This window comes from Gopherus evgoodei, chromosome 3, assembly GCF_007399415.2.
Source record: "Gopherus evgoodei ecotype Sinaloan lineage chromosome 3, rGopEvg1_v1.p, whole genome shotgun sequence".
Classification (NCBI taxonomy): domain Eukaryota; kingdom Metazoa; phylum Chordata; order Testudines; family Testudinidae; genus Gopherus; species Gopherus evgoodei.
The window spans coordinates 46,072,594-46,099,182 of NC_044324.1; the positions used below are offsets into that span (position 1 = coordinate 46,072,594).

A 26,589-nucleotide genomic window follows, 5' to 3' on the forward strand; every position below is an offset into this window, starting at 1 on the left:
TATAATACATAAAAGAACACAAATTACTGAAATCTGCAAAAAACAGCATAGAAAATATATTTTTTTACATGGCACTAATTTCATATTCGTATATTGTATGGTATTTTAAAGTGTAGCTTAACATAAGGGGGAGGGGAGCTTGTTGGTGTTATGCTGAAGGTATGGTCAGATTCTATGCAATAGTACACGCTTTGTTTTAATGCGTTTCACTCCATTAGCACAAGACTTAATGAACCTGGAATATGTGCAATTGATAACATCCGCTGTAAAATTTCTCATTCAAACGTCAGTTTCTCATCTATAAACCCCACACTGTACTGCTTAAAGTTATGTCATTTAATTTGCAAAAAGGACTTGAAGTGACATTAACACTAAAATCTGTCTCCCATCATTATTATATATGTAAATGGTAAAATGACAAGACTGTGACTACAACAAAAGACTGTGGTTTCTGAGTCAATGCAGTAAGGGTAAATCTGACAATTTGAGATGAGCCTGAACCAGACACACCAGATCCAACCCTCTCTACTAAACATAGGGAAGTTTGCATCCAGTTTCAGATAAAAATGTTTTGGTTCAGACCTTTCACTATTGCCATCTCTGCTGTATTATAACAATTTGCTAGGCCAAAATCCATCAAGTAATATTGCAGTGGTTCCTTACATTAGTAGTTTGAATTACATAATAGATGAAACTACGGTATGTTGGTAATATTTGTGCAAGTGTGTTATCTTAATGTGCAAAGAAATTGTATTGCTGTATATAACTGAACAATATATTTACCTGCAGTACATTTCACATTTATGTTGTCATCCAGAAGCTGCCTTATGTAACTACTGTGCATGTAATATTCTCCTTATAGTGAACTAATGATTTCTTTTTCAAAGGTTCCTATCATAGCTGCAGAGTAAATGGCTCTCTGTTTACCTCAGCCACCAAGTTCATTAAAAAGACCACACAATTGTAAATATACATAGAGTAGGATTTTCCACTGGCCACTTTATAGGCCCAATTCTCTCCACAGTTCTCGAGTACAGACTTTTATAAAACAAGCACTAGATGAAAATCTGGTTTGGCAGTACCTCAGAGCAAATTTCAATTCAGTAGTTATTCAATCTAGACCATTACCAATCTATTTTCAGACAAAGTGCTGGTGATATAAACTGCTGAATGTACTACTGTGATGCAATTATTGGAATATGTATTAAAGTTTTAATTGCCAAGGCTTTGCCTTCTTTCTTAAATGTCAAATCCATGCCTATACTTCAGGTACTAATTAAATATCTAATAATGGCCCAAATCCTTACTCAAAGAAACTCCAACTGAAGTCATGTAAGTAAGGTTTGAGTAAAAAGAGAGGCCTCAGTAGTTGGACTCCTGAATATATGCTTAATTAAAACACACCATTCTAAATTTTAGGCCATGTCTACATTTACAAGCTTACAGTGGCACAGCTGTAAGACTGTTCATATAGCCACGTTCTGTTGATAGAAGAGAGCTCTCCTGTCGATAGAATAAAACCAGCTCAACAAGCAGTGGTAGCTATGTTGGCAGAAGAGCGTCTCCTACCAACATAGCGCTGTGCACACGAGCGCTTATGCTGACAAATCTTACGTCACTTAGGGAGGTGTTTTTTTCAGAAAAGTTTTGTTGACATGAGTGCTAATGAACCATATTCATCTGCAGTTTGACTTCACTGATTTAAAGAGTATTTTACAGTCCCAGGCATGCATGTAGCCCAATGCAAGTGTTTCAAATGATTCCATAGTGTTCTAACCAATGGCAGTTGAGATCCATTAAAGAAGAAGTTGGGATTCCATCCTTTGGGCTGGCTGATTCCATCTTCATAAGCTGGAGGGAGCCATCTAGCCAGAGCAGTGTTGGAAGCTCCCCATGTAGGATGTTCCCTGGGGAAATAAAATGTTTTTTTCCAACAGTTTTTATTTTGAAATATTCATCAGACATTGGTGTGTTTCCCAATACTGGGCTATTTATTCAAAAGAGCTCTGCAAAGAGACCAAGGTATACCAAAGCCAACTTGACTAAAAGGAAGGCTTAAAAAGTCTTTATTTACTAAAATAAAAATGTTCAGGGCCTGAACATATGTTACCAGCTTAGGCCACTATCCTTTAAAAATCTGTGAGTGCTTTGCCCACATAAGGACTTTGAGACTGGGTACTCATTCATTAGAAAAAAAAAGGGAAAGAAACGTTACAGCTCTTGCTGGCCTTTGTCAAGTGCTCTTGTGAATTGGGAGTTAGGGCAGGGAAGAGTGAAGCTGGAAGGAAGAGGAATGATCAGTGGTTTGGTGAGGATGTAGGGAGGCAACACATCTTAGGGACTAGGGATCATGAGTGGGAGTGAAGAAACGTAAGGTGAAATCTTGGCTCCAATGAAGTCAATGACAAAATCCCATTGAGGCCTGGACTGGACCCTGGTAGTCTTCTTTCCATTATAAGCATATCTAATTTACCTATCATTTACATTCAAAATACTTTATATTGGAGAAAGGATGTGAGACTGGCTGGATCAATAAATTGGCAACTGAGCTCAAAATAAGCAGGTCAGAAGCACAGACAGACCCAGATCAAATCCTCAGAATTTGTGGTGACTCTGGATCTTAATTCTGTAAATAGACCCTATTTTTATAACGAACTAAATTAAAATCCCCTAAACTGCCCCTCCCAATCTGTGATGTTTAAAATTCAGATTCATGTTTTGCAGCTTCAGACCATCTCATGATGCTGCAATGGCGCATGTGAAATTAGTTTAGCACTCTCACTCCAGATCATAAATAACTCCGTTCCAACTGGCATCCCTGAAAGCCAGGGACTAAATAGTCATTGAAACTGAATTTCTCTGTCACTGTAGAGGTGATAATATCAGGGTAGGGTTAAGGCACATTGGTGGGGCACTATGATAAAGTTGGTGCAGTTCTGTAGCAAAAGGTAGTACTTAAGTAGGTGTCTAGGAAACTCAATCTAGTACATTTCATAACTTGTTAAATATACAGAATATTCAAAAGCAGAGATAAAATATTAAAAGCGTATTAGGTTTACTCTGATATTCTAAGGCTGAGCCACCAAGAACTAGGAATGTTCAGAGACAGAAAGTGGAACTACAGGGTGTTACACATACATTTATATATCCATGGAGACACTAAATGGGGAACAATTATTTTATTAATACTCTATTGATCTTCAGCATATCAAAGTGGCTCAATTTGCAAAACTATATGGGACAGTAATACACTTAATTAACCACAATAATTCACACTGGAAGGTTGAAATGTGCCTTAATAAAGCATTCAAATTAGTTACAGTTGATTTGTCTTTATTGAAATTGCATAAAGTACTGCACATAGCGTAGTGCTATTCCACTCAATTAAAAATAATGAAATGTTAATTTAACTGCTTAACCAGTGATTTTTCTCCTGATTGCTTTTATATTTTAGCAGCTCACTAGAATGTTACTGTAGTAAAATCCCTTTCAGATGCCTTTTATTATTATGTAATGATGGAATTAATGTCATCTTAAACTGTGTATCAAGCCTGTGTAGTTTAACAAATACTTGATTCTATATTTTGTGGATTCCTGCTTTATTCTCTGCATTCACATATTATACTTCTACTTATTTTTATTAACATCTGCTGTTTCAAAACTGAGAATTTTGGAAAAATTCATTAAAAGGCAATTTATGATCAAAAAGTGGAAAGAAAAGACCCTGTGAAAAAGATCCAGAGATGAATACAGTTTATATTATTCAAGCAAAACTCCCCCTGAAGTCCATGGAATTCTGCATGAATAAAGTGAGCAGGATTTAGCCCTAGGCAGTTGAAATAGAGGGTTACTGTTTCACAGATTCCTATGATGTAATCAAATATGATTCCTTCTATGTCAAGTGGAGATTTTTCACTAATTCGTACTGGCACTACACATTTTTGGATAGCTCAAAATTTGTTTTGTTGTGCCTTAGAAGGGACCTGAAGTTTTAAGATGTAGTTTATTATCTGGATTTATATCTTTTGCATGCTTTTTGTGTGTGTGTGTGCATATGCGTGTGCATGTGCCTGCGCCTGGTTTAGGAATCAATATGTAGGAAATGTTTGAATTACTGCGGTATGGCTATATAATACTTTCCTGGAGGACTCTATGAGATGTCAGGGACACAACTAGGGAGATGCACAAAGGAATAGCTGCAAGCATGGATCCTTTGTTATTACACTCAAGTTTTCACATGAAAGGCACTTGAATAAATGGCGATAAGGATGCAAGAATGAGAATTATATAATGAAATTCCTTTGTTGGTTAAAGACAATAACCTAATTAGCTGGACAACTCCTTTCTGTAATAACTCGATTTTAGAGCTAGAAAACAAATTATTTTATCAAATGTGTACATGATGCCCTTGGGAACGCCTAGCCCTTTCACTCCACATGCATCAGCTGCCAATGCAATTCCATAGCTGCTATTTTTAAACATTTGAAAGAGAAATTCTGAATTTCCTGTTTGAGTTACACTTGAGTGAAAAGTTCAAAATCTACTCAAACTGATTATAGCAGAATAAAAATGTGACTGAGATATTCTCCCAGTCCCCAACACATACAGGGGAGTTAAAGACATCTTTTCAGCTACGAAAAAAAAAAGCATTATGGAACTTATGATGATCTTCAAAAAGAACCATTTTCTAAACAGTTTATCCACATTATTCACCTAACTGAAATATATATTTGGCTAGAGTTAATAACTCCCAGATGCCTTTGAAAATTCTAATCTCTTTTTTGAAAATAATTTCCTTGAGATAACAACATCTTCCCAAAATGCACCCTCTCTGCTACTAACTGCAGAACAATGGGAGAAGTGGAGGTGCAGGCCAACAATGCTTTGGCAAAACACTGCTCATATAAAAAGTACAAAGAATCTCTGAAGTATCCAATGAAAGCATGGAATATGAGATCTCATACAAGATGGTAAACTCCCTGGTGCAGTACTCATGTATCTGCCGTGGAAAAGGGAAGGGCTAAACATAATTTGGCAAGTTTTGAATCAATAGCTCCAGGGGTTTCATAACAAGAGTCAGATTCGCAGCTAGAGTAAAATGATGTATCTCTGCTAAAATCAATTGAGCTAAACTGTATTATAGGAGCTGAGGCTCTGCCCCATGAAGCATAAACAACTAAGCCATCCTTCCCTGTTCCTAACATAACTGGAATGAATGCCTTACTCTTCAAAATCCCTTCCATTTCTCTAAACATTACAAAGTACTGTACTCAGATCAGTACCACTTAGCTGAAGACCAAAACAAAGCAAAATAATTGCTCAGACATGCCTTTCCTCCCAATGCCCTCTATTAAAAAATAAATCTGCCCCAATAAGTTATCCCCATTCATACTTTTGGACAGCAAAGGCAAGGACAATAAATCTGTTAATATCTATTTGGGTGGCCAGTGCTACATTTGGGAATGGCTGATGCCATGTGGATAGTCTCCACACAAGCCTACATTTAATCCTACTACATTATGCATTTGCTTGAAGGATTTCACAGTGAAGTAAAGTTATCTCAATATTGCTCAGTAAATAGTCCATAAACCATATTTGCCCTAAATATACATACTGTACCTATTTCAGATAAATTAATCAGAAGCACAGCTACAATCGAATAAATTTGCTGATTGCTTTAAAAGTACATCTTAACTAGATTCCTCTTACAAGTAAACAGCTGTTCCAAACTGAAATTACAGTGCAATGCTATTCTGACTTACTGACCTAAGACCCCCCCGCACACATACACACCCCTACCTCTACCCCAGTTTCATTGCAAATCAAATCAGGGTGATTCTTCTGAAGTAAAATCCCTCTCGCTATTTAAAACTTTAGGCTGGATAACTTGAGTTAGCACTTTGGAAAATCTTTGTTCTTCTTACCATAAGAAGTGAGCAGTCAAATGCAGTTAGGAAGTGTGTCGTGACATGAGAGCAGTTCAGTGTTTGTCGAGGCTAAATTGGACCAGCAGCAATGTTAATACATTTATTTTTGAGCCACGTGAATAGTGAAAGCTGCAAGTTAATCACAGCCATAATTTTTCTAATGGCCTCATCAATAAAAAAGCAAGCTCTTGTTAATAAGCCCTTTAGGGAGAAGGAGCTATAAATAAAACTTTGACAGAAAGAAAAGTCAATTTTAAAGTCCCACTGTAGCAGACCCCGACATTAGCAAATATGAATTCTGGGATTTAATGCCTTGTTGAAGAGTTTATGCTCTTGAAATTCACAGCGGCCTAGTCAATATATCATTTCTGTTTTTGTCAAATTATTAAAATATGATAGAATACTATTTAACTGAAATTCCGTTCCCCAAACATTCTGGTTAGCCAAACATTCGTTATGTCCACAGACACAGTAAAGCTCCAGGCCCTTTAAAAGCTGACCAGTCTAGGAAGCCAGGCAGCATTCCCTTCACTGAACACCAGATGTAGGAAACTTTTCACTGTGAGTAAGCCATTCTGGGGCAGGCTGGTAATCTCTGTACTGTGCTCTGAGGCTCAAAGCAAAGCTTATACAAAGATGACCAGTCACCTCTCCCTCATCCAAAACCATGTTCAGCTGAATGTTTTGAATGTGCCCCAAAACCTTCAGCCAACCACGGCTCTGATACACAAGCATTTTAACACCACTTTGTGGTTTGCATGTAAGAAATCTGTACTGTACCTTTGATGTCTATCTGCTAGGGAACAGCTATGAGAAAAACTGAATAGTGGAGACACTGTTTTCTTTCTTTTCTCATGGAAATATTATAGTGTTTTTTCTTTCTTCATTGTCTTCTTTAATTTAACATGAAATTAAGTAACCATTTCTTTTTCTTCTGTGTCAAAAACATATTTTTATGAGTAACAGGAAGAGAACTGTGTCCTAAAACAACACAAGTTACATACCTGTTATTGCAGGCACCAGTGATGAGGCGGTATTTATTGGCTAGGCAATTATTTGGACATTTTGGTGGCAGCATGTAAGGCAGGCATCCAGAAATATTGGCAATCATACTGAGCAAATCAGCTGATAAAAGATCTGGAAAAAAAAAACAGCCAACCCAACATGACCTGTTTGTTTGCTCTATTTGTTAAAGAATAATGTTGTATCTGTTATAGTAGAGTCCATTACAAAAGTTAACATTAGTCAGCTGTTACCGCCGTCATTTCTGCTAATGTATTTGTTATTCACAAGTATTCACCATGTAGTTTGTACGAATAAAGCCATTTTAGCTATTCGTCTTCCCTGATACATATATATCCCTGGACATCTAGATACATAGATTTATTTCTGCTCCCTGGTTAGATGAAAAAGGTATATAGTATTTATTAGGTACTAGATCTGGGTGGTTTTATTAGAACTGGTTAAATTATTAATTGAATTAGTTAAAAATTACTGTAGTTTCCGAGATCTGAGAAGCTACATAAAACTTACAACAATATCTAAAGTGAACTGGGCATATGAAACAAAAAGAAAAGAATCCAAAAAGTTAGTGAAAAATTAGGGCCAATATAGTTACAGGCGAACTGACCTAAATTCAGAAAGGAGCTAACATTGCACTTTAAGAGTGCGGTGCTCTCTTTATGATGGCATGGAAAGCTTGTCATTAACAACTACATTCCTTTATTGAAACATAATGCCATTCCAACACAACAGTGACCACAGCCTGCAACTTCCTGATCCCAGAGCCCCACCCTCTGAAGTGGAGCATGACCTGTGGTCTCTACAGCCACACCTCCTCTATATGTAACAAGAGCCACTCTGCACTTAAAAAGCTACAGGCAAGAGATGGAGCCCAGTGGCAATCAGCATTCATTGTGAGTCACGTGATTTCAACCCCTTTTGGAGCCAGCCTCAGGGTAAAGCAAGGAACTCCAGCCCTCATATGAATTTCAGATCTGCTGGAGACTGGCTGCTCTTCTGCAAGAGGTGGAGAAAGGGAAGGCACTCAATAATTCTGCTGCTGGAAGCAGGCACAGCTCTACTCCTTTCCCCTCAGAAGCCAAAAAAACGGTTTAGGGGAGAGGAGGGAGAGTAGAAGCATCCAACACCATCCAACAAGTGAGGAAGATGGAGAGAAGGGTGCAGAAAGAGTCCAACAGCTCAAGATGGCTCTGATCCTGCCCCCTCTTTCCCTCCTGGGTCAGTCTGCTCTCCTCTCACATGAGTCTGGGAATGGGAAGAGGGGTGAAGAGGACCTTGATGCAGCTGCCCAGCCCCCAGGCTGGGAAAAGAGGAGTGAAGAACCCTTAGAACTGAGTGAGCATCATTGGTGATGCTGGGGGGGCTTGTGGCAGATGTGGGGCTGGATGGGTACAGTTGATACTGGGGCTAGGAAAGTGAATTATTAATTGATGGGCTGGAGAATGGACAGATGTGGGGGTGAGAGAGACACATAATTAATGAATTAGAATGTTTTGAGGGAGGGGAGAAGCTGGAATCTAGACACCATCAGGCAGCATGTGGGTATGTGCTGCCCCAGAATGCCACCTTGTGACCTTGGAAGGCCCTGCAGACACCCTGCCTCAGTTTTTCCTCTGAGTTCTGAGAATAATATACCTACATCTAGAGTCTTTAAGAACAAGATTCCTCCTCTCTTGGGGCCACTTCATTCAGGTTAACCTCCTTTTAGTTTCACAATTTCACAGCCCTATTTCTTGGGGCTGTGTGCTTCTTATGCCCCCCCTTCCTGGCCTGTAAACTCTGCCTTCAAGTCTGGGGACTTCACAGCCCTCCTTCTCGGGGCCTGTGTGAGTATGTCTACTGGGAGCGAGCCTCTCAGCCCAGGCAGGCAGACTCAAGATAGCAGGGCTCCAGCTAGCATGCCATAAATAGCAATGCGGATGTTGTGATGTGGCCTAGAGCTAAGGATCTCAAAGCCAATCAGGTCAGGAGGTAGGCTTGTGCATTCCACAAGAGGGAATTACAGCATAGCACTTCAGTGTGCACTGCTATTCATATCCCCATATTCTGAACTGTGGGATAGCGTAGACAAGCCCTTAGTTTATGTGTATGGCATGAATTTCCCAAGAAAAGACCTGAGAGGGATAACTGCAGTGCTTGATGTTTGTTTGCAACAGTCTCTGTCTTCCATCTCTTGAACAATAAAAAGAGGTGCATTTATAACACTAAGAAAGAAAATAGATATTATTACAATTTTATTATTTATAGAGATGGTATTAAGTCATGACATATTTGGATCTAGGTCTGAATTTCAAACATCCCAAATGCCAGGGGGGTTTGGCCCATCTTAAAATAAAATATTAACAATAATGTTGTATTACTTAGACAACTCTCCAACTTTGAACTTTCCAGTGCATTACGTAAAACACAGTAAAAGTAGCAACAAGGATAATAGCATATAAAATGCATAAAATTGATGCACCATGAAAAGTAAAAAGTCCTTCCATGTCTGCAGGAAGTGTATTTCAGGAACTCAGTGCCCAGAGGAAAAACATACAAATAGTACCCTTCTGTGTCTGCCAACCTCAGGCTCCAGAAGGACCAAAGCCTCCGACCTAAGAAGCTCTACAAAACACACAGGACATTCAGTATATTTGTGAGATGATTTGTAGACAATACAAGTGCATGTATATGATTGCGTAAGATGCTAACGGCTAAATGCTACTGTTTAGATACTCAAGAACCATATAGTAGTACAATCAGAAGTAAAACCCAATAGAGGTAACTATTTTGTAAAATGCTTTTAAGAACTGAGCAGCATGCCCTATGACTCTGTGTGGGTATGAAGAGTATTCCTGCCTGCATAAAATAAAAATGAAGTCCCTCCATGAGGGAGGGATAGCTCAGTGGTTTAAGCATTGGCCTGCTAAACCCAGGGTTGTGAGTTCAATCCTTGAGGGGGCCACTTAGGGATCTGAGGCAAAATCAGTACTTGGTCCTGCTAGTGAAGGTAGGGGGCTGGACTCAATGACCTTTGGTCCCTTCCAGTTCTAGGAGATTGGCATATCTCCTATTATTACAACACAGTTTCAATCTAGGCAATAACTCTAGATAGCTCTCAAGCTATCAACAGGCATTTCTGTCTGTGCATTGTATTTACCACTTGGACGCAGTGAGCGTTTCTGCTTCTGGTGAACTTTTTTTTCCAGCACTTGTGTTGAAGTTTCCATTCCTTCAGATGCTTGGGAAATATCTAGACTTTCTTGTTCAGGAAATTTCGAAAAAGCCAGCAGCAGAGCAGGAGCTATTATTCCCTTCCTTTGGAGATTTCTATAACACAGATGAAATACGTATTTTTAAGTGTAACCTTTAAATATACTAATATTTGTAATTAGAGCTTAGGTGGGAAAGATTGAACCTGGGAAGATTGGAGAGAGAAGGAAAACACTCGTGGGCTGAAACCACAATACAACAAATCATAATGTGTGTACACATATTGGAAATAGTTAAAAATTTAGAAATACTATATTTTAGGAGAGAACCCAATATATAAATTAAGGTTCCTTGAAACCTAACAGAAGTTTTCTGAATATCTATTTAGTTGTTCAGTTACTCCATGAAAGAGAGTAACGTGGAAAGCTGTCATGCCAAAAGAGACTTTAGGTTGCTCGTGGACAACAAATTAGATATGACTTTGCAAAGCAATATGGCAACAAAACAGGCACGTCAAATTTCTAAGGCATCAAATTGTAACAAGAATGTGGTAATCCCTCTGGAAAAACTGCGCTGTGAATATTGCATTCATATCTGTGCCTGATTTTTTCATCTTAGCTGGAAACACCATCACTTGGGATGGTTCAGATTAGACTGAAGCAAATGCTAAAGATATTCAGTGGAAAATAACTGCAGTAATATTCTGTCATTTCTATGGCTATATCAGAAATTATGATGCTGGACAGAGGACAGAAGGAATGTCACTCAACATCTCAAGTGCCAAATAGTTATCAAGAAAGGAAGGAATATAGGAATAAACTTTGCCAGAAGAACTAAACCACTTCCTTTTTATGCTTGTTGTGAGTTGATGATGGCCTGAAGCAAAATTTGAATTACATAGGGATAGGAAGGGATACCTTGTGGACAAAATACTAATCAATGCCAAATACAATAGTCACAATGTCGCATTAACCAAACAGTGAATCCAAATGATAGGTTTAGTTTAAATGTCACTTTGAAGATCACAGACAACTTAAGGTATAAAATACAGTTAAGTGCTCAATCAAGAAACGGCCCAATCAATCAAACTTGAGACCTCATACAAGTGTCTATAGTAAGAAAAACAGCTCCACAAAATGCGTAGCTGGTTGAGTTCCAATTCACTGTGCACCTGCTCATATTCTATCCGTGAAGTGCCGTAAATGCTATAGCAAGGAGCTCCCACAAATATTTAACCATTTAGGGTTTGTTCTAAAGCCACCTAAAGTAAGTGGCAAAGCTCCCAATGACTTCAATGAATCTTGAATCAGATCTCTAGAATGTGAAAAACCCCTCAAGGCAAGCCAAGCTCAGTTTAGTGATGTGTTCTCTAAACTCATGCTTTATGTATAGTTTGGATGGAAATCTGGTATGCAGCACTTTGTTTCACATAGAGAGAAATTCCCAGTCTCCCAGGCCTTATGTTCACTGAGCTCCACTGCACCTGAACTCGGCACGTGAAAGGATAGTGGAACTGGGTCTTGATTAGAGGTAGGCAAAAAATTTTGACCAAAATTTTATGGTTAAAAATTTAGATTTGGTAACACCAATGTGTTTCACAAATTGTTTGTTTAAAGAAAAAACAAAAAACAGTGTAACCAATCAACCCCAAAGAATCTAAAAAAAATCAAAATGTTCTGTATTTACAATGTAAAAATTAAATGTTTTGATTTTTCAAGTTCAAAACAACTTTTCATTTTCAAATTTCCTTTAATTTAATTTTAAAATGATACAAACATGTAAAAATGCTCAAAATAAAAATGGAATGTATTCAACCAAAACCATTTTTTCCTCAAACTTTTTCATTTGCCAAAAAATTCATTGTTTTTTATTTTGGTCTGATCCAAAATGATTTTTGTCCTGATATTTTGAAATTACCAATCTATCAAAAAATCAGTTCTTTGCCTAGTTCTAGACCTGATGGTGACAAGGGTAAAAGTAACCAACAATCTCACTCTCCATTGTGTAATTCAGGAACAACTCCATTGAAGTCAAAAGAATTACAGAAGTACAAAAAAACAGTGTATGAGAGATAAAATTCAGGCGCGAGGTGTTCAGATGTGAGCATAGTTGCCTAAATCCCAAAGTGTTTAGATGTGAGCATAGTTGCCTAAATCCTAAAGTGTATGAGCAACTTGCACAAATTACACTTATTTTTCACGAGGCAATATTTAAATACAGATGGACAATTTTCAAAAATATTTCTCATCTGTATTGGCCATACTCCTTCAGCTTTAGATATAGTATCTTTCTTTTGCCTTGAATTAACATTTATTGAAGGCAGTATTTGAAAATTCCTAACCTGCTTTTAAGCCTGAGTTACCTTATACGCCTCAGGAGATATCCCAGATCAGTGAAGTTTTACAGAATATTAAATGAAACACATTTCATTTTTGGACACCGCCTTGAGAACTTGAGTGTCAGCGAATTACTGGTAATGTTTAGAGACCTTCTGTAACAGCAGTTTCTTATTTGGGGCATAGAAATTGATTTTCACTTCCCAGCATATACAGATGGTCCCTTTTGTCCACTCGCCTGGGTATACAGAGGCACCAGCAGACAATAGCTTGCTAGGCATCTGAAGTGGTGGCATCTGGAATGGGCTTTGCAAACAAAGTTAATTCCCCCCTTGGTTAGAACTATGAAACCAGGATAGCTCCTGTGCAGTACATACTAAATAAAAATATTTATTTCTGACCGAAGACTCCGAACCATCAGTAGTCTCTCATTAAAACTCAAACGCTTCCACGGATGTCATTTGTCTTTTTCCCTCCAGATAAAATGTACTCTGCTTCCTTAAGATATTCCTCCACCTTGAAAGACCCAACTTCAGTCATTCCTAGCTCTGGTCTGGTTCAGAAAATCTCATCTATTTTCATGAGAATATTTAGCATTTATGTTCAGTTCACTTAAGAATCTTTGAGTTTAGGGCTTGTCTACAGCTTGTCCAAACTAAATATCTTGAGTTTGTACCAAATGGGGCTGGGAAATCTCACAGGAAGAAGTTTTCTTAAAAGATTTCTGACAGGGCTAAATTGAGGTCTTTTCAGACATTACATCTCATCTGCGATTTCTCTTTACACCAAAAATTTAGGACACTTTATATACTGTACCTATTCCTTCTACTTTTCTTCATATTATTTTTCTTAACTTTTGAAAATGCCTTTGTATTCACTGGTTAAATGGAACTGCATATGCTTCTTTCTTGATTATTCTGATGCAAACTCATTGATGATTATCTCTGAAATTTAATCTCTTGATAAGATGACTTTTGTTAGGGGGCTTATTCCTTCACTCTCTCACTTCGCAGGTCCTTCTTGCATGAACAGAGAGAAACAATACCCGAAGTCCAAAGGTGCAAACAATTCGATGTTTATTTGGGTGAACTTCCAGCAAGCATGATTCCAGTTTCCTTCCTTAGTGCCCTTCTTTCCAGCTTTGACACCACAGAGTCTTGTCTGTGTCCTTGTTTCTGTTCCCATCCCCTGTTCCCATTTCCCCCTTTAGCAAAACATGATCCCAATTCCCCCATCCTCAGTCCCTATTCCCATTCCCCCCTCACTTCCTGATTGACTGCAGACTATATAGTAAAACCTGAGTTTTGCTTAGCTATACCTTAACCAATCATTTTACTGAAATTTAACTAACCAATCCTAACATATTGTAACATGGTTATTTAACAAATTATATTCCACCACCTTCGTTGGTTTACACTCAACAAAATTAATTATACAGCAGACAGAAACAATTACATAACCAGACAGAGACCATGCAGATAAACATACAAAACAATACAGAAGTGAAGATTTTACAACTACATCTATACAGACATAAGGGCTTTCCACCTGTGTCTATTGATAAGTGAGTTCTTGCCAGACAGGATGCTATTAAACTAAGTTTCCTTTTACATCTTCTAGGCTCTTCCCTTTCTCTAGAGGTGATAGGAATATCAGGACAGGGTTGTATTCCTAATAGCCCAATAGCACCTTATTTCAATATGACTAGTTTGGAATGTGGGGATGTGACCATACACTTCCCAGCTTATGGCTGCCTAACTATATCTTAGCTGAAGGCCTTAGCCTGTCACAGTAAGAGAAGGCCATTCCATAGACAGACAGTGATTTTGATTCTTTCTTTTATACCTCTATAACTAGCTAAGTGATAAGAATGAACCTAAATTCTTAAAGTATAGGTCTTTGCAGACAGGCCTGAATATATATATCCTAACAACTTTCAATGGCAAGGAGAGTAAAATCATTAAGAAAAGTTTAGCTCCTTGTGACACAGACAGAATGTTTAACTCTTTGGTGCACCAAAATGAATATTTAGCATTTGTATTGGGAAATGAGAAAATCCCATTTCTGTAACAGGAAAAACTGACAACAAAATATACTTTCTAACAGCTTTGTACATTTCTCAAAGGCCACTAACTTTACTCTTTGAAGCAAGATACTGCATCTCTTTGCACACAGAGGGGAATATTATAAGTAAGGTTGGTCAAAAAATTCAAATGAAATATTTTTCTTCTGGATTTTTGTCACAACTGACATTTTCTGAAGGAAAGATCCTTTTTAGTAGAACTTTTTATCCAAAAAAAGTCTAAATGATACATTTCGTTTATGGCCAGGTGTTTGTCACTGTCACAGATCTGGTCATGCTCCTCCTGCTGTATACTTGCCAGCCTGCTGTGAGGCGATCCAAGCTCTGAATCTCATGTGCCCTTAGCTTGCTGATGGTGGGCAGAGTTTAAGCCCTGTACCTAGCTTTGGGCCTCTCAGTACATATTCCAGGTAAAGACTTCATGTCTTACACTCCTCTTGGCAGGGGGGACCCTACAGCCAAATGCCTAGACTTTGAAATCTCTTCCAAAACCTCTCCAAAGATTTGAACCTTGTGGCTTACAGTTTACCTCTTCAAAGAGATGTAGCAATGAAAACAAACAGATACACAGGCAGCCTTGAGAGTGGAGTCTAAAACACCATTGTTCTTTACTTAACAGCATGAGAAATACACATATTTATACAAAATAATGAACACATCTATATGCATTTCCCTGTCTCAGATGCCTTACCATTCTGGAGAGCTCTTTGGGCCTGGGCAGAGCTTTCTGGGGTGTCCAGGATCTTTCCCCCTCAGCTCATAACATCTCTTCAGAATCATGGAGCCTTTCCAGTTCAGCTAGCATTCACTGACTTTGGGTGGGCCTTTAGTTAAGCTGCACACATCCCTCCACTATGAAAGCATGCGTGTCTCACGAAAGGGAATAGAAAATCAGTACCAATGTACCTGAAACTCCTAATTAAAGAACTCTCTAACCAAAGATGTGGTCTGTTCCATAACTTGTATTTCTAATGTTTTGATTAGATTCACTGGCGCTATATGGTTTTCCTTTGCAGGCCACAGTGCAGTGACATTTAGTTATACTAATTATATTTTAAATCTATGTTGCAGTGTATGTTATTGTAAGTTAATAAAATATGTATATGTATAGCATGGAAGAATCCCATTCACTGTTACAGACTAGGGACCGAGTGGCTAGGCAGCAGTTCTGCAAAAAAGGACCTAGGGGTTACAGTGGACGAGAAGCTGGATATGAGTCAACAGTGTGCCCTTGTTGCCAAAAAGCCTAACAGAATTTTGGGTTGTATAAGTAGGGGCATTGCCAGCAGATCGAGGGACGTGATCATTCATCTTTATTCGACATTGGTGAGGCCTCATCTGGAGTACTGTGTCCAGTTTTGGGCCCTACACTATAAGAATGATGTGGAAAAATTGGAAAGAGTCCAGCGGAGGGCAACAAAAATGATTAGGGGGCTGGAGCACATGACTTATGAGGATTGGCTGAGGGAACTGGGATTGTTTAGTCTGCAGAGGAGAAGAATGAGGGGGATTTGATAGCTGCTTTCAACTACCTGAAAGGGGGTTCCAAAGAGGATGGATCTAGACTATTCTCAGTGGTATCTGGTGACAGAACAAGGAGTAATGGTTTCAAGTTGCAGTGGGGGAGGTTTAGGTTGAATATTAGGAAAAACTTTTTCACTCAAAGAGTGGTGAAGCACTGGAATGGGTTACCTAGGGAGTTGGTGGAATCTCCCTCTTTAGAGGTTTTTAAGGTCAGGCTTGACAAAGCCCTGGCTAGGATGATTTAGTTTGGGAATTGGTCCTGCTTTGAGCAGGGGGTTGGACTAGATGACCTCCTGCTGTCCCTTCCAACCCTGATATTCTATGATTCTATGATTCTATATTTTAGAAAAATAAATTTTAAATAAATATATCTTGTGTAACTGCCATTGCATTTTCACTAGGTAGTTAGTGTATTCTAGTGGTTAATGGTTGGCTCTGAGAGTCTGGATTCTTGAGTTCTATGACTGGTTGTGCCAATGTCTTACTTTGCAAAGTCACTTAAACTATCTATGCTTCAGTTTATCCTATGTGTAAATTGAGCACAATAATGTTTACCTAAGACACAGGATTTTGAGTGGCTTGATTACTTAATGATTTGAAATACTTTGAGCTTTTTGGATGAAGGAGTTATAAAAATAAGTGGCACATATAATTGTTACTAGAAATATACATCTAAAGCCAGTGACTTAAATCTAAGGAACTCCAGGAATCCTTCATGACATGTAGCCAGAAATTACTGCTGAATTATACTGTTCTTAGGTTTACATGTTCACTAGTGAACATCACATTTTGGTCAAAGTGCAGAGAGCCTTTAGATCACTAGTTGTATTGTTCTCTGCTACAACCAACATGACCTAGATAGCTTAACTTCAACCAAACTATCATTTTTTTACACTTTATATTTAGCAAATCACCAGGCAGAGAGAACAGTAACAAATGGATTGAGACAAACTTATCACATAATAATTGCTGACAGTAAAGTACAAATTAATTTGAGAGATTTCTCATGGAATATACTGAATCTGTTTCCTTGCTGCCTGGTGCCTGGAGATAGATTCTTGGGTCCAACAGAGCTCTGGCTGGGCAGGACCTAAGGTAGGGAGAGCATAGGGAGACTGCCTGGTCTAGTGGATAGAGTTCTGTTCAGGAGACACACATTCTATTGCTGGTTTTGGCAATGACCTGCTCTGTGACCCTGGGTGAACTACTTCACTTCTCTGTTTTACTTTCCCACTCTTTGTCTGTGTTAGACTGTAAGCTCTTCAGGGCAGGGACAGTCTCTTACTCTGTCTATGATGAGTGCCTATAATCCTTATTGTGATGCCTAAGCACTACTGTAATACAAATAATAACTCATAATAAGAATAATTGTAATAGTAATGAAAATTATAATAATAATGATTATTTGTATTATGATAATGACAAAGACAGAACAATAGCTCCTGCCTTAAAGAACCAACAATCTAATTATATGGTGAGAGACAACAGGGGTGGGTAGAACAAAAAGGCCTGGGCAGCACAAAGAAATAACGAGACAATTATAAACTGCACAACAAACAGTGAGAGTTGGATCAGGCCCTAAATAATATTAAAATCTGGGAAAGCTATTTCAAAAATATTGCATTTTGCTAGAAGTTCATTGATCAGGACATGCAAGTGAATGAGGACAGACATAAGGACAGATTTAAGCAGCAGGCCACAACTTTATTAAACTTAGCACCCCTCCCTGGTTATCTGTCCCCTCTACCCTTACCAGGCATTTAGTAATCCAGTGCAGGGTTTACAGGGCCTCTCACAAATAGTCCATAACTCAGGGTAAACTCTCCACTGCCTTCTCCTGAGATTCAGTCTGAATCCCCTTCCCTTGTCCCACTGTGAAGGGGGCAGAAGGCACCAGAGAGAGACGTTGTTCTGTGAAGACTTCAGGTCTCCCTTTTTCCCACAGGCCCAAGGTCCACCAGTGAAATCCTAGGTCTCCTTTATTCCTTTAATCCACACTGTGCACTATCCACAAGTTGTGGTGAACTAAACATTCATATAAATTCCTAGTTTTTAAATTTGAAAGTCCTATTCCTGTTTAATCAAGAGGCTATGAAGAAAGAAAAAACAAAACAAAACTACAAAGGCATCAGCCAATTTGGCCCCAATGGGATAAATTCCTTTCGGACCCCTAAAGTAGGCGATCTGTCTGACCCAAAGCATCCTAAAACACAGTTCCTATACTAAAACTAAGGGGAAGGAAGGTGAGACAAAAAATCTCAGACAAGTGTGTTGGTGTCACTAAGCATAACCCTACATAACTCGGGAGGGTGGAGGGCCACAAGAGTATGGAGCCTTCCTGGTTTTAGGCCTCAGCAGACAAGAGTCCCTCCATGTTTGAACTTTAATCGACCTAAAAGGCCAGGTGTAACAGCCGTTATCAGTTGCAACAGTTCTAACTGGTCTAAAGCAGAAATAATGAGGCCTGTGCACCTTTAGCAGAAGGACAAGATAACTTGCAGAAGGAAAACTTACTAACGAGCTGCCGCGGCCAAGATTACTTAATGCACCTGCGCTTACGTAATTGCTACAGGGGGGAGGAAGGAGGGGGAGGGAGGGGAAACGGGGGATTGCTAGTCAGTGAGAAAAGTTCTCATGGATATAAAGGAACAGACTGCTTGTTTTAGGTGTGCTTGATCTGAATCAATCTCACTGCACCGCTTTGAGATCTCAAATAAACTTGGTTTGCTTCTCCACCCTGATGTGTTTATTGGCGCAGCACACCAGGCGACGGACCCCCCCGCTGTTGTTTGGCCTCAGGCAGTTATCTGCCGGCAACAAGTGTTTAAACTAATGATCGTGGGAAGCAAGGAGCCAATTAGCGTCCATCTCCCTCTGGCTGGCCAGTGGGCATCAGAGTGCCCATGGGAAGGAGTGGCCTATACCTGTGTGCACTCCCTCTCTAATTCTGAAGCTGTCTGGCCCCCCTGTAGGTCTAATCAAGTGTACATTTAAAAAGTAAGCAGCATTGAAGGTAGCTGTAGTCAGTGAGTTTAACATGTTGCTATTCAATAATCACAGTTTTTGTAAGTATATAGGGAGGGTCTAAAATAATACAAGAGTCCAAATGGTGATATTAAATACCTAGCTGAGGAAATGCATTTGTCCATTATGATCACAGTTCAAGTTCAAGTTGAAGTAATAAATAAACTCTAGTTTTGTTCACTCAGTGTGCTTGCAGTTTTGAAACCCACTTCATGAATTCAGCAATTTTGTACTGCTGTACTTGGAATAATTAAGAGTTTCCCAATCCCACACTGAATAGGAAACTGCCTTTTCATCCTAGCAATGCTTTTCATTCTCAAGAGCTGAACTCATTTGTATTGTATTGTGGCCTTCTTCAGTTATTTATGAGCTAAAACATGATGATTTGAGTTTCTGCAGTACTGTGAATTCCATAACTTCCAGAAATTCAAATATGCAGTAAGATTCATTTCTCTTAGTTTTTGGCTTTGTACTCACTAAAGTCTTAATTCAACTGCACCATATTCTTTTACATGCAGTATAAAGAATATAGTTTAGATTATTAAATTGCACACACCTTTAAAGTGACTTGAAAATACAGAAGCATTTTAAGAACTTAAGAACACACCTGCTTTAGCAGACTATTCAAACAGACCAACAGCCCCCTCAGTCCAGTATCCTGTCTCTTCCAAAGGCCAGGGGATCTGATGTTTAAGAGGAAAGTATAAGACACACTCATAGGGCCAAATTAAGTCAATAGCAAATCTTCCATTAACTTCTATGGGACCCATTGACCTACTGAATTGGCCTAAAGGCACCAGATTGTGTAATATTATATAAGATAGGGCATATTGCTTATGGACTTCAGTTAATGATCATTTTATGCCCTGAACCATGAAGATTGACAGCCCTGCTATTTTATACTAGTTAATATAATTGTAGGTAGTATTTTTATTCATATAGAACTGAAGTCTGCTGCTACCAAGCACTTTGACTCTGATCCAGCAAAGCACTTAAGCATGTGCTTAGTGGATATGGTCAGAGTGCTCAGAGGCTTACATGATCAAGCCCATAATGTAAAATGCCTACTACATTTTTACTTTTTCTAAGCTGTTTTCACCAATAACACCCTGCCTTAGAAGATTCCACAGGTCAACCAAATACTCATTTTATCAGATATAATTTGTCATATGATTTTCAATCATTGTGTTCTTTGTATAATAGGTAAAGAAAACAGGACTGCTGATTGGTCTTTTCTGTTTTATGCATTATTATAATTCCCTAAGAAGCCTCTATTAAGAAGAACATTAAAAATGAACTTTGAACATTGCAATACTTTATATCTTGTATATCTATTATTTTGTTAACATTCTGAAAGAATTTAAACAGTATGGTGCCCTATTTGAAATTAGCTGAACTGCAATTTAGTTTCTAATGGATTGCAATAACCCAGCAGCACAACTGGCAGTACTAATAATACTTGACATTTATCATCCGTAAGGCACTACACAAATGTAAATCAAATAACCTTCACAACATCCCTGTGAGAGCGGTAAATATTATCAGTTCCATTTTATACATGAAGAAACTGAGACATCAGTAAGCTAAGGCCAACATTTTCAAATTTGGTTGCATAGCTGTAGGCCCCCAAATCCATATTTAGGCAACAAGCAAAAGTGATCTTCTATTATACTCAGTCTACTCAAAGAGCTGCAAGAAGCTTTCCTGGGATCTACAAATCTCAAGTCACTTTCAGCCTATACACCATATATAAACCCTGTTTGCCCAATGGCCTCAGGGACATCTACAACTTTAAAAATGCTGGAGGAGAAACAAATATGTGACAGCACATAAATTTAGATATTTAGAGCTACCTGTACATAGAAATCACTTGATCCCATGCCAAATAACAGTACATTTTAACTGAGTGCCCCCCCACACCATCTTGACCAAATTGTGACTGAATTGCCATCTTCACTGTTCTCCCCTGACACCATCTAGGCTCCAACTTCACTGTGAAAAACCAAGCTATTTTTTGTTTTGTTTTTGTTTTTGTGTTTTAACTCCCATTTCTTTTAACAACTTACCTCTGTTCTTCCATTGGGCATTAGTTAAGCTACTGAATTTATTCAGTCCCTAACATCATCTCATGCCAAAATCTGCTTACCATGGACTCACTGGGTGAAATTGTGGCCCCACTGAAGTCAAGGGGATTTCTGTTATTACCTCTGAGGGAGCCACGACATCACCCATTGTTTCTATCTCACTCAGATGCTGGTAAAATATAGTTGCTATTTAAAGCTTCACTTTGGCCCAATAAATAAATGAGGTTATGCAAAAACTCAGACTAGTTTGCCTCAAAGATTAATGCTGTCTGACATCTTTAATTGCATTAAAACAATCAGAAAACATTCGTTTGCTAGAGTATTTTTTTGTTTTTTACATAGAAATGCTTTAGTAGTTTTGGTAATGAATAAAATATTGCACTACGGTTCAGCATATGATATTATACAAACTAGATTGGTTCACAACATGTGAAAGGATGATGTGACATTGCATGCTCCCCTTAAGAGATATCCTTATGGCCCAAGAGGGGTCACGTTGAAATTAATGGCAAAACTGACACACAGGCCATTTTTACCTTTTCTGTATATGATATATAGGATCATCCACCATTTTAACCCCCTCCTGGATAGCACTGGTAATGTAGGTATCTTCAGTTTCTCCTACACATTAAAAAATTAAAAGTTAAATTGGAGGCAACAGTCATCCAAAGAGTATTGATCATTGAGATATTTACTGATTTAAACTTTCCTTCATAAAATCCACTTAATATTGATATAAGGTTGTCTGTAATTTTTCCATTGGAAGGATTTCCCATACTTTCTCATGTGACCAGTATTGAGGGAGCTATTATTTTCCAGAAAAAGGAGATATCATCACATATAGCTGCCTAGCAGTAATTATGTTAGTACTGGGTTCTTCTCTGAGTAAATAACCTCCTTTGGGCTGTAACTTAATAGAACCACTATGGGGTCTATGTGTAAACTAATTTTACTAATCTTGAAAATTCTGTTTATTTTCCTCCAAAATATTAGCTTAAGGCAGTCCCACCATACATGCACAAAAATCCCTGTTCCGCCATGTTCTCTCATTCATTTGGCTCCCTTTTTATTTATTTCCTTAGTTTAAATGGAGTGAGGGAACACTGATAAAGTACTTTGTAATAATTGTGTGTACTAGTTATACAAATGATAAGGTTCCAGCCTTCCTCCAGATATTTTGAAACTGGATTCAAGTAAGATCCAGATATTTTCTCATTGTTGCAAATGGATGTCTGGTTTTAGACCTTTTTTCTATTTTTCCATAAAGGTTGTATCTTCTGGCTCCATTGGTAATGATTGGTTATACCATGCAGAGATCAGGACTTTTGATGTGCTCTTTCCCATAATTACTGTTTCTATGATTGTTCATGGTTTCCTAAAAATTGGGCTGCCTGAATTGGATTTGATATACTACTTTTGTTGCCAATAAACCAGAACTGGCACATTAATATGCCCCATAAGTAATTTGATGGCATTGATTGTCATAATTTTATCATTATGGTCAATGGTTGTGTATCATTTTCCTCCCATGTATTTTATATTGGATTAGATGAACCCGGTTGAAATTCTGGATTATTTCTATTGAGTTTAAGTGAGTTTGGAAAGGGGGTACAGTTTATCAAATTCCAAATCCCAAAGTGTCCTTGTGAAAGGCTGATGTGACATTACATATTCCCTGGATTGTATCTCTTTTGTATTGATCTATATCTTCTAGGTTAAAAAGAATAAGAACACTATACTAAATATATGTTTAAAATCCTGTTGTCCAAGTTTCCACCCATATTTACTGGGAATACCAGGGTTTCAGGCTGATAGTGATATTAACTAAACCACCCAGTAATATTTTACTAAATTTGGTACTGCCAATCCCCTCTCCACAGTGGGTACATAAAAAGAATTCTTACTTACAAATGGGAACTTATTGTCCCATACAAATGTAATAATTCTTGTTTGGGTTGCCTTTGGAAATCTTTTTTTAGTACCAATGTTGGTAGGGCCTGAAATAGGAAATTAAGCTTTGGCAACCAACCCATTTTCATTAAGCACTACAACTAATCTAAGGCAAATGTAGTGTTTTCCCAATCCAACAAATCAGTTTTGAAATACCAGGAAAAAAATTAATGTCATTTAGCTGACTGAAGTTAGGAGACACATTGATTCTGAAGTACGTTTGTTTGGACCATACAAACTCAAATTAATCTTGCAGCTGTTTAATTACAGTTTACAGATATTTATACTGAATATTTAAGATATCTTATAAATTTTCTGGCCTGATCTATCAGTGAATTGATTATTTTTTTCAGAATGGAAGTTATAGATTGTATTGAATTGGTACCATTAGTGTCACATCATCTGCAACAGTGCAATTGCATGTTCTATTTCATTAATTGTAAGTCCTGTTATGCTATATTATTCTTTGTTTTGTAGTGCCAGTGTTCAATAAAGAGGGAAAACAACAAGGAGGAAAAGAGAGAACTTTGGGCTCCTCTTTTCAGTTGAAATTCTTTGGAACATACCCTATTAATTTTTATCCTAGTGGATGGAGAATCTTAAAATATCTGTGTCTTCATAATGCCTCCAAAATCCATCTCAGACACTTGTATTTTGAGAAAATGCCATTCTATATTATCAAAGATGTCAGGATAGCAGCAGACTTTCCTCCCCTCTGTATACTGTGAATTACTCCTATGGTTCATCTAATGTTATCACTCAGGTGTCTACTTCATATGAAACCTGTTTGATCAATGTATATCAACTGAGGAAAGAGTGCTCTGCATCTTTAAATATTAATGGAGATATCCTATTTCCTAGAACTGGAAGGGACCTTGAAAGGTCATTGAGTCCAGCCCCCTGCTTTCACTAGCAGGACCAAGTACTGATTTTTTGCCCTAGATCCCTAAGTAGCCCCCTCAAGGACTGAGCTTGCAACTCTTAGTTTAGCAGGCCAATGCTCAAACCATTGAGCTATCCTTCCTATCTGGTCTTTGAGCCAGAGCATCTGAAAAGGTTTTAATGTCTACATTAAAAAGTAAGATTGATTTCGTCAAGCCACATAACAGTATGTCTTTTTGTGGCATTGGTACTACTATTTTCAATAATTTTATGGGTATTTTCCACCAAACCATTTTCTTTGCCTGCCTCATTTTTTGAGCATTGCTGATTGCATAGCCCCAAACAAGATTCTGATCTGAAATACATGGTGTAATTGGATTTCTGCCTCTTTTTAGTGTTAAGCACAGATTTTAATTTCCATACAATGTTTTGCCAGAAATAGCTGCTTTTCACCAGTGATAAGTTTGTTAAGCTATATTGGATGAACTAGCCAACTGTTTTGTTAGGTCTTTCCAGGCCAAGACCTCCCTAACAATTCACACAGTGATACCAAACTGAGAGTCCGTAACAGAAATCAAATTTGATCTCCTGTTTAGCAGTTATGGTCTAGAAAAGAACACAGTCTCCCATGAAAAGCAATGTTGTTTTTCCCCCAACTCACTTATTTGACAAAGTATTTATATATTACGTTGAAATGCAAAAGCTTCTAAGATTGTTCCCATCTTAATCTTACCTAAAGTTATAGAATAAAATAATAAGGTACAGGTATCAAAAAGCCCTGCCTGTTCATCTTGTCTACTCTCCACTATGGCAGAAGTGTTCTTCATTCATTCATATTCTTGAATCTTGGTTCAATCCAGTTTTAAAATGACTCAAACAATGAGGCTTCCAATATTTCTCCACCCATAGTTCAATAGACCTTACTGGCTTAGAATTCACTGTAAGTTCTGAAGTTCATAGTAGTTCTGAAGTTTTACACAGCCTAAATGTACGGATTGTGATTCTAGTTATGTGTGTAAATACCTTATGTGACTTGTGAATGCAACCAAGAAAGTACAACCAGTCATTCCTAATCACAAGATACATGAATCAGACACATGCATCACAGGTGCAAAGGGTGTTTGCTGTGGTGAATTTATAAAGATGTAATTTTATTTTTTTAAACGAAAACAATTGTGGAAAAACTTTCACTGAAGTCAATCATTGTCTCTTTTCTGAATGGAAAAAGTATTATAAGCTAAACTACCAAGCATTGCCTGTATGTTTTCAGTTTCACCAACAGTACAGCCAAAGGCTGAAACTGGAAATAAAGAAAATTTTTTTGTTACTTACCAAAGAAGATATCTTTGCCTTTCAGAATAAAAGAAAAGAAAAGAGCTGTGCAGGCCATTGTTGCTGAAACTCCCAAGAAAATGAACACTCTCATCTGAAGGAATGAAGACATTATGGTGGGTGAAAAAAAGAGGATCACAACTCCTAGAAGAAATATACAGTATGCACTCTAGATGATTTCCTCAGCTCAGTAATATATGTTCTGTTTTCATTAAATATGTAGTCACACATTTGGATATTACATCAAAGTTTTTTTAAAACTCATATAGTTAGTTCATTCACTTTTTCTTTCATGTTGTTACTGAACGCCTCCTGGGAAACTTCTAGTTAAGTGAAATACACATCCTCATTTGACACACAATATGTTTTTACAGCAGTATCGGCATTTAACCCGGAAGTCAGATGACCCTGGGGCAATAGAATAAAAAATTAATATTTGACCATCCATTTTCTACTTCTCACACAAATAACATGATTTCCATGCAATCTGAGATTGTAATTTTGCTATGCTTGTCATTCCACATTAGGCAATTAATCAAGTTCTTAGAGAAACCACTTCTATCTAATCTCTGTATAGAGCTAGGTGTTATCATGGTAAGAGAAATATGTTCATGCGGCAAAAGGGACTAAATTGTCTACTGCAATGCATTGGTTTTATGGCAGGTGTTGTAGCAATGCAAATTCATTTAAAACACCCTGGTTGTACCATTTTTCAAATATGGTGCAATGACCTGAGTTGAAAGGCTTTAAAAACACAAATCAAAAAATCATAAACAAATCAGCTCTGAAAATTCAGGGAAACAATTTTGCTCAAAGAAACCTGACAACAGCCCTTGTTACATTTCAGAAGTTAAAATGATTTTTTTTCTAGAAAATTGAAAGCAATAGTTTTACAATCTGACCTTTTTTTCTGTTGAGATTATCTTCTACAGTTTTGTACTTTATCAGTGGCAGTAACTCTTCTGAAATGTGAAAGTGAAGTGCTTCCTAGGGACCAGGCAGCCATATAAACTGGAGCTATGCACTAATCACTCAACCTTTAAGAAATGAAGTGGTCTTGAAGGCTTTTTGACCAAAGTTTGTTTATACAAATGTAGCAGTTCACCTCAATGTTAGGTATGCTTCTCTCTATCATGCTAATGACACCAAATGCTACCTGTCTATCGTTGTTTTTATGTTTCAGACGTCAGTCTTTTAGACAATGTAAACTAGAGCCGGGCAAACTCATTCAG

The 26,589-nt window shown here is 37.9% G+C and overlaps 1 protein-coding gene across 1 annotated transcript in view; it reads right to left on the reverse strand.

Moving 5' to 3' along the window:
* TPO (thyroid peroxidase) overlaps positions 1 to 26,311 on the reverse strand; it is a 72,931-nt gene extending 46,620 nt beyond the window's left edge. The window contains exons 1-6 of the mRNA XM_030554205.1: positions 26,260 to 26,311; positions 25,358 to 25,451; positions 21,730 to 21,814; positions 10,090 to 10,259; positions 6,932 to 7,064; positions 1,778 to 1,907 (exon numbers count right to left, since the gene is read on the reverse strand). Coding sequence (XP_030410065.1) covers positions 1,778 to 1,907; positions 6,932 to 7,064; positions 10,090 to 10,259; positions 21,730 to 21,814; positions 25,358 to 25,451 — 612 coding nt within the window. The 5' untranslated portion in view covers positions 26,260 to 26,311. The remainder of the gene's footprint in view (positions 1 to 1,777; positions 1,908 to 6,931; positions 7,065 to 10,089; positions 10,260 to 21,729; positions 21,815 to 25,357; positions 25,452 to 26,259) is intronic.
* Between the last annotated feature and the right edge of the window lie 278 nt (positions 26,312 to 26,589).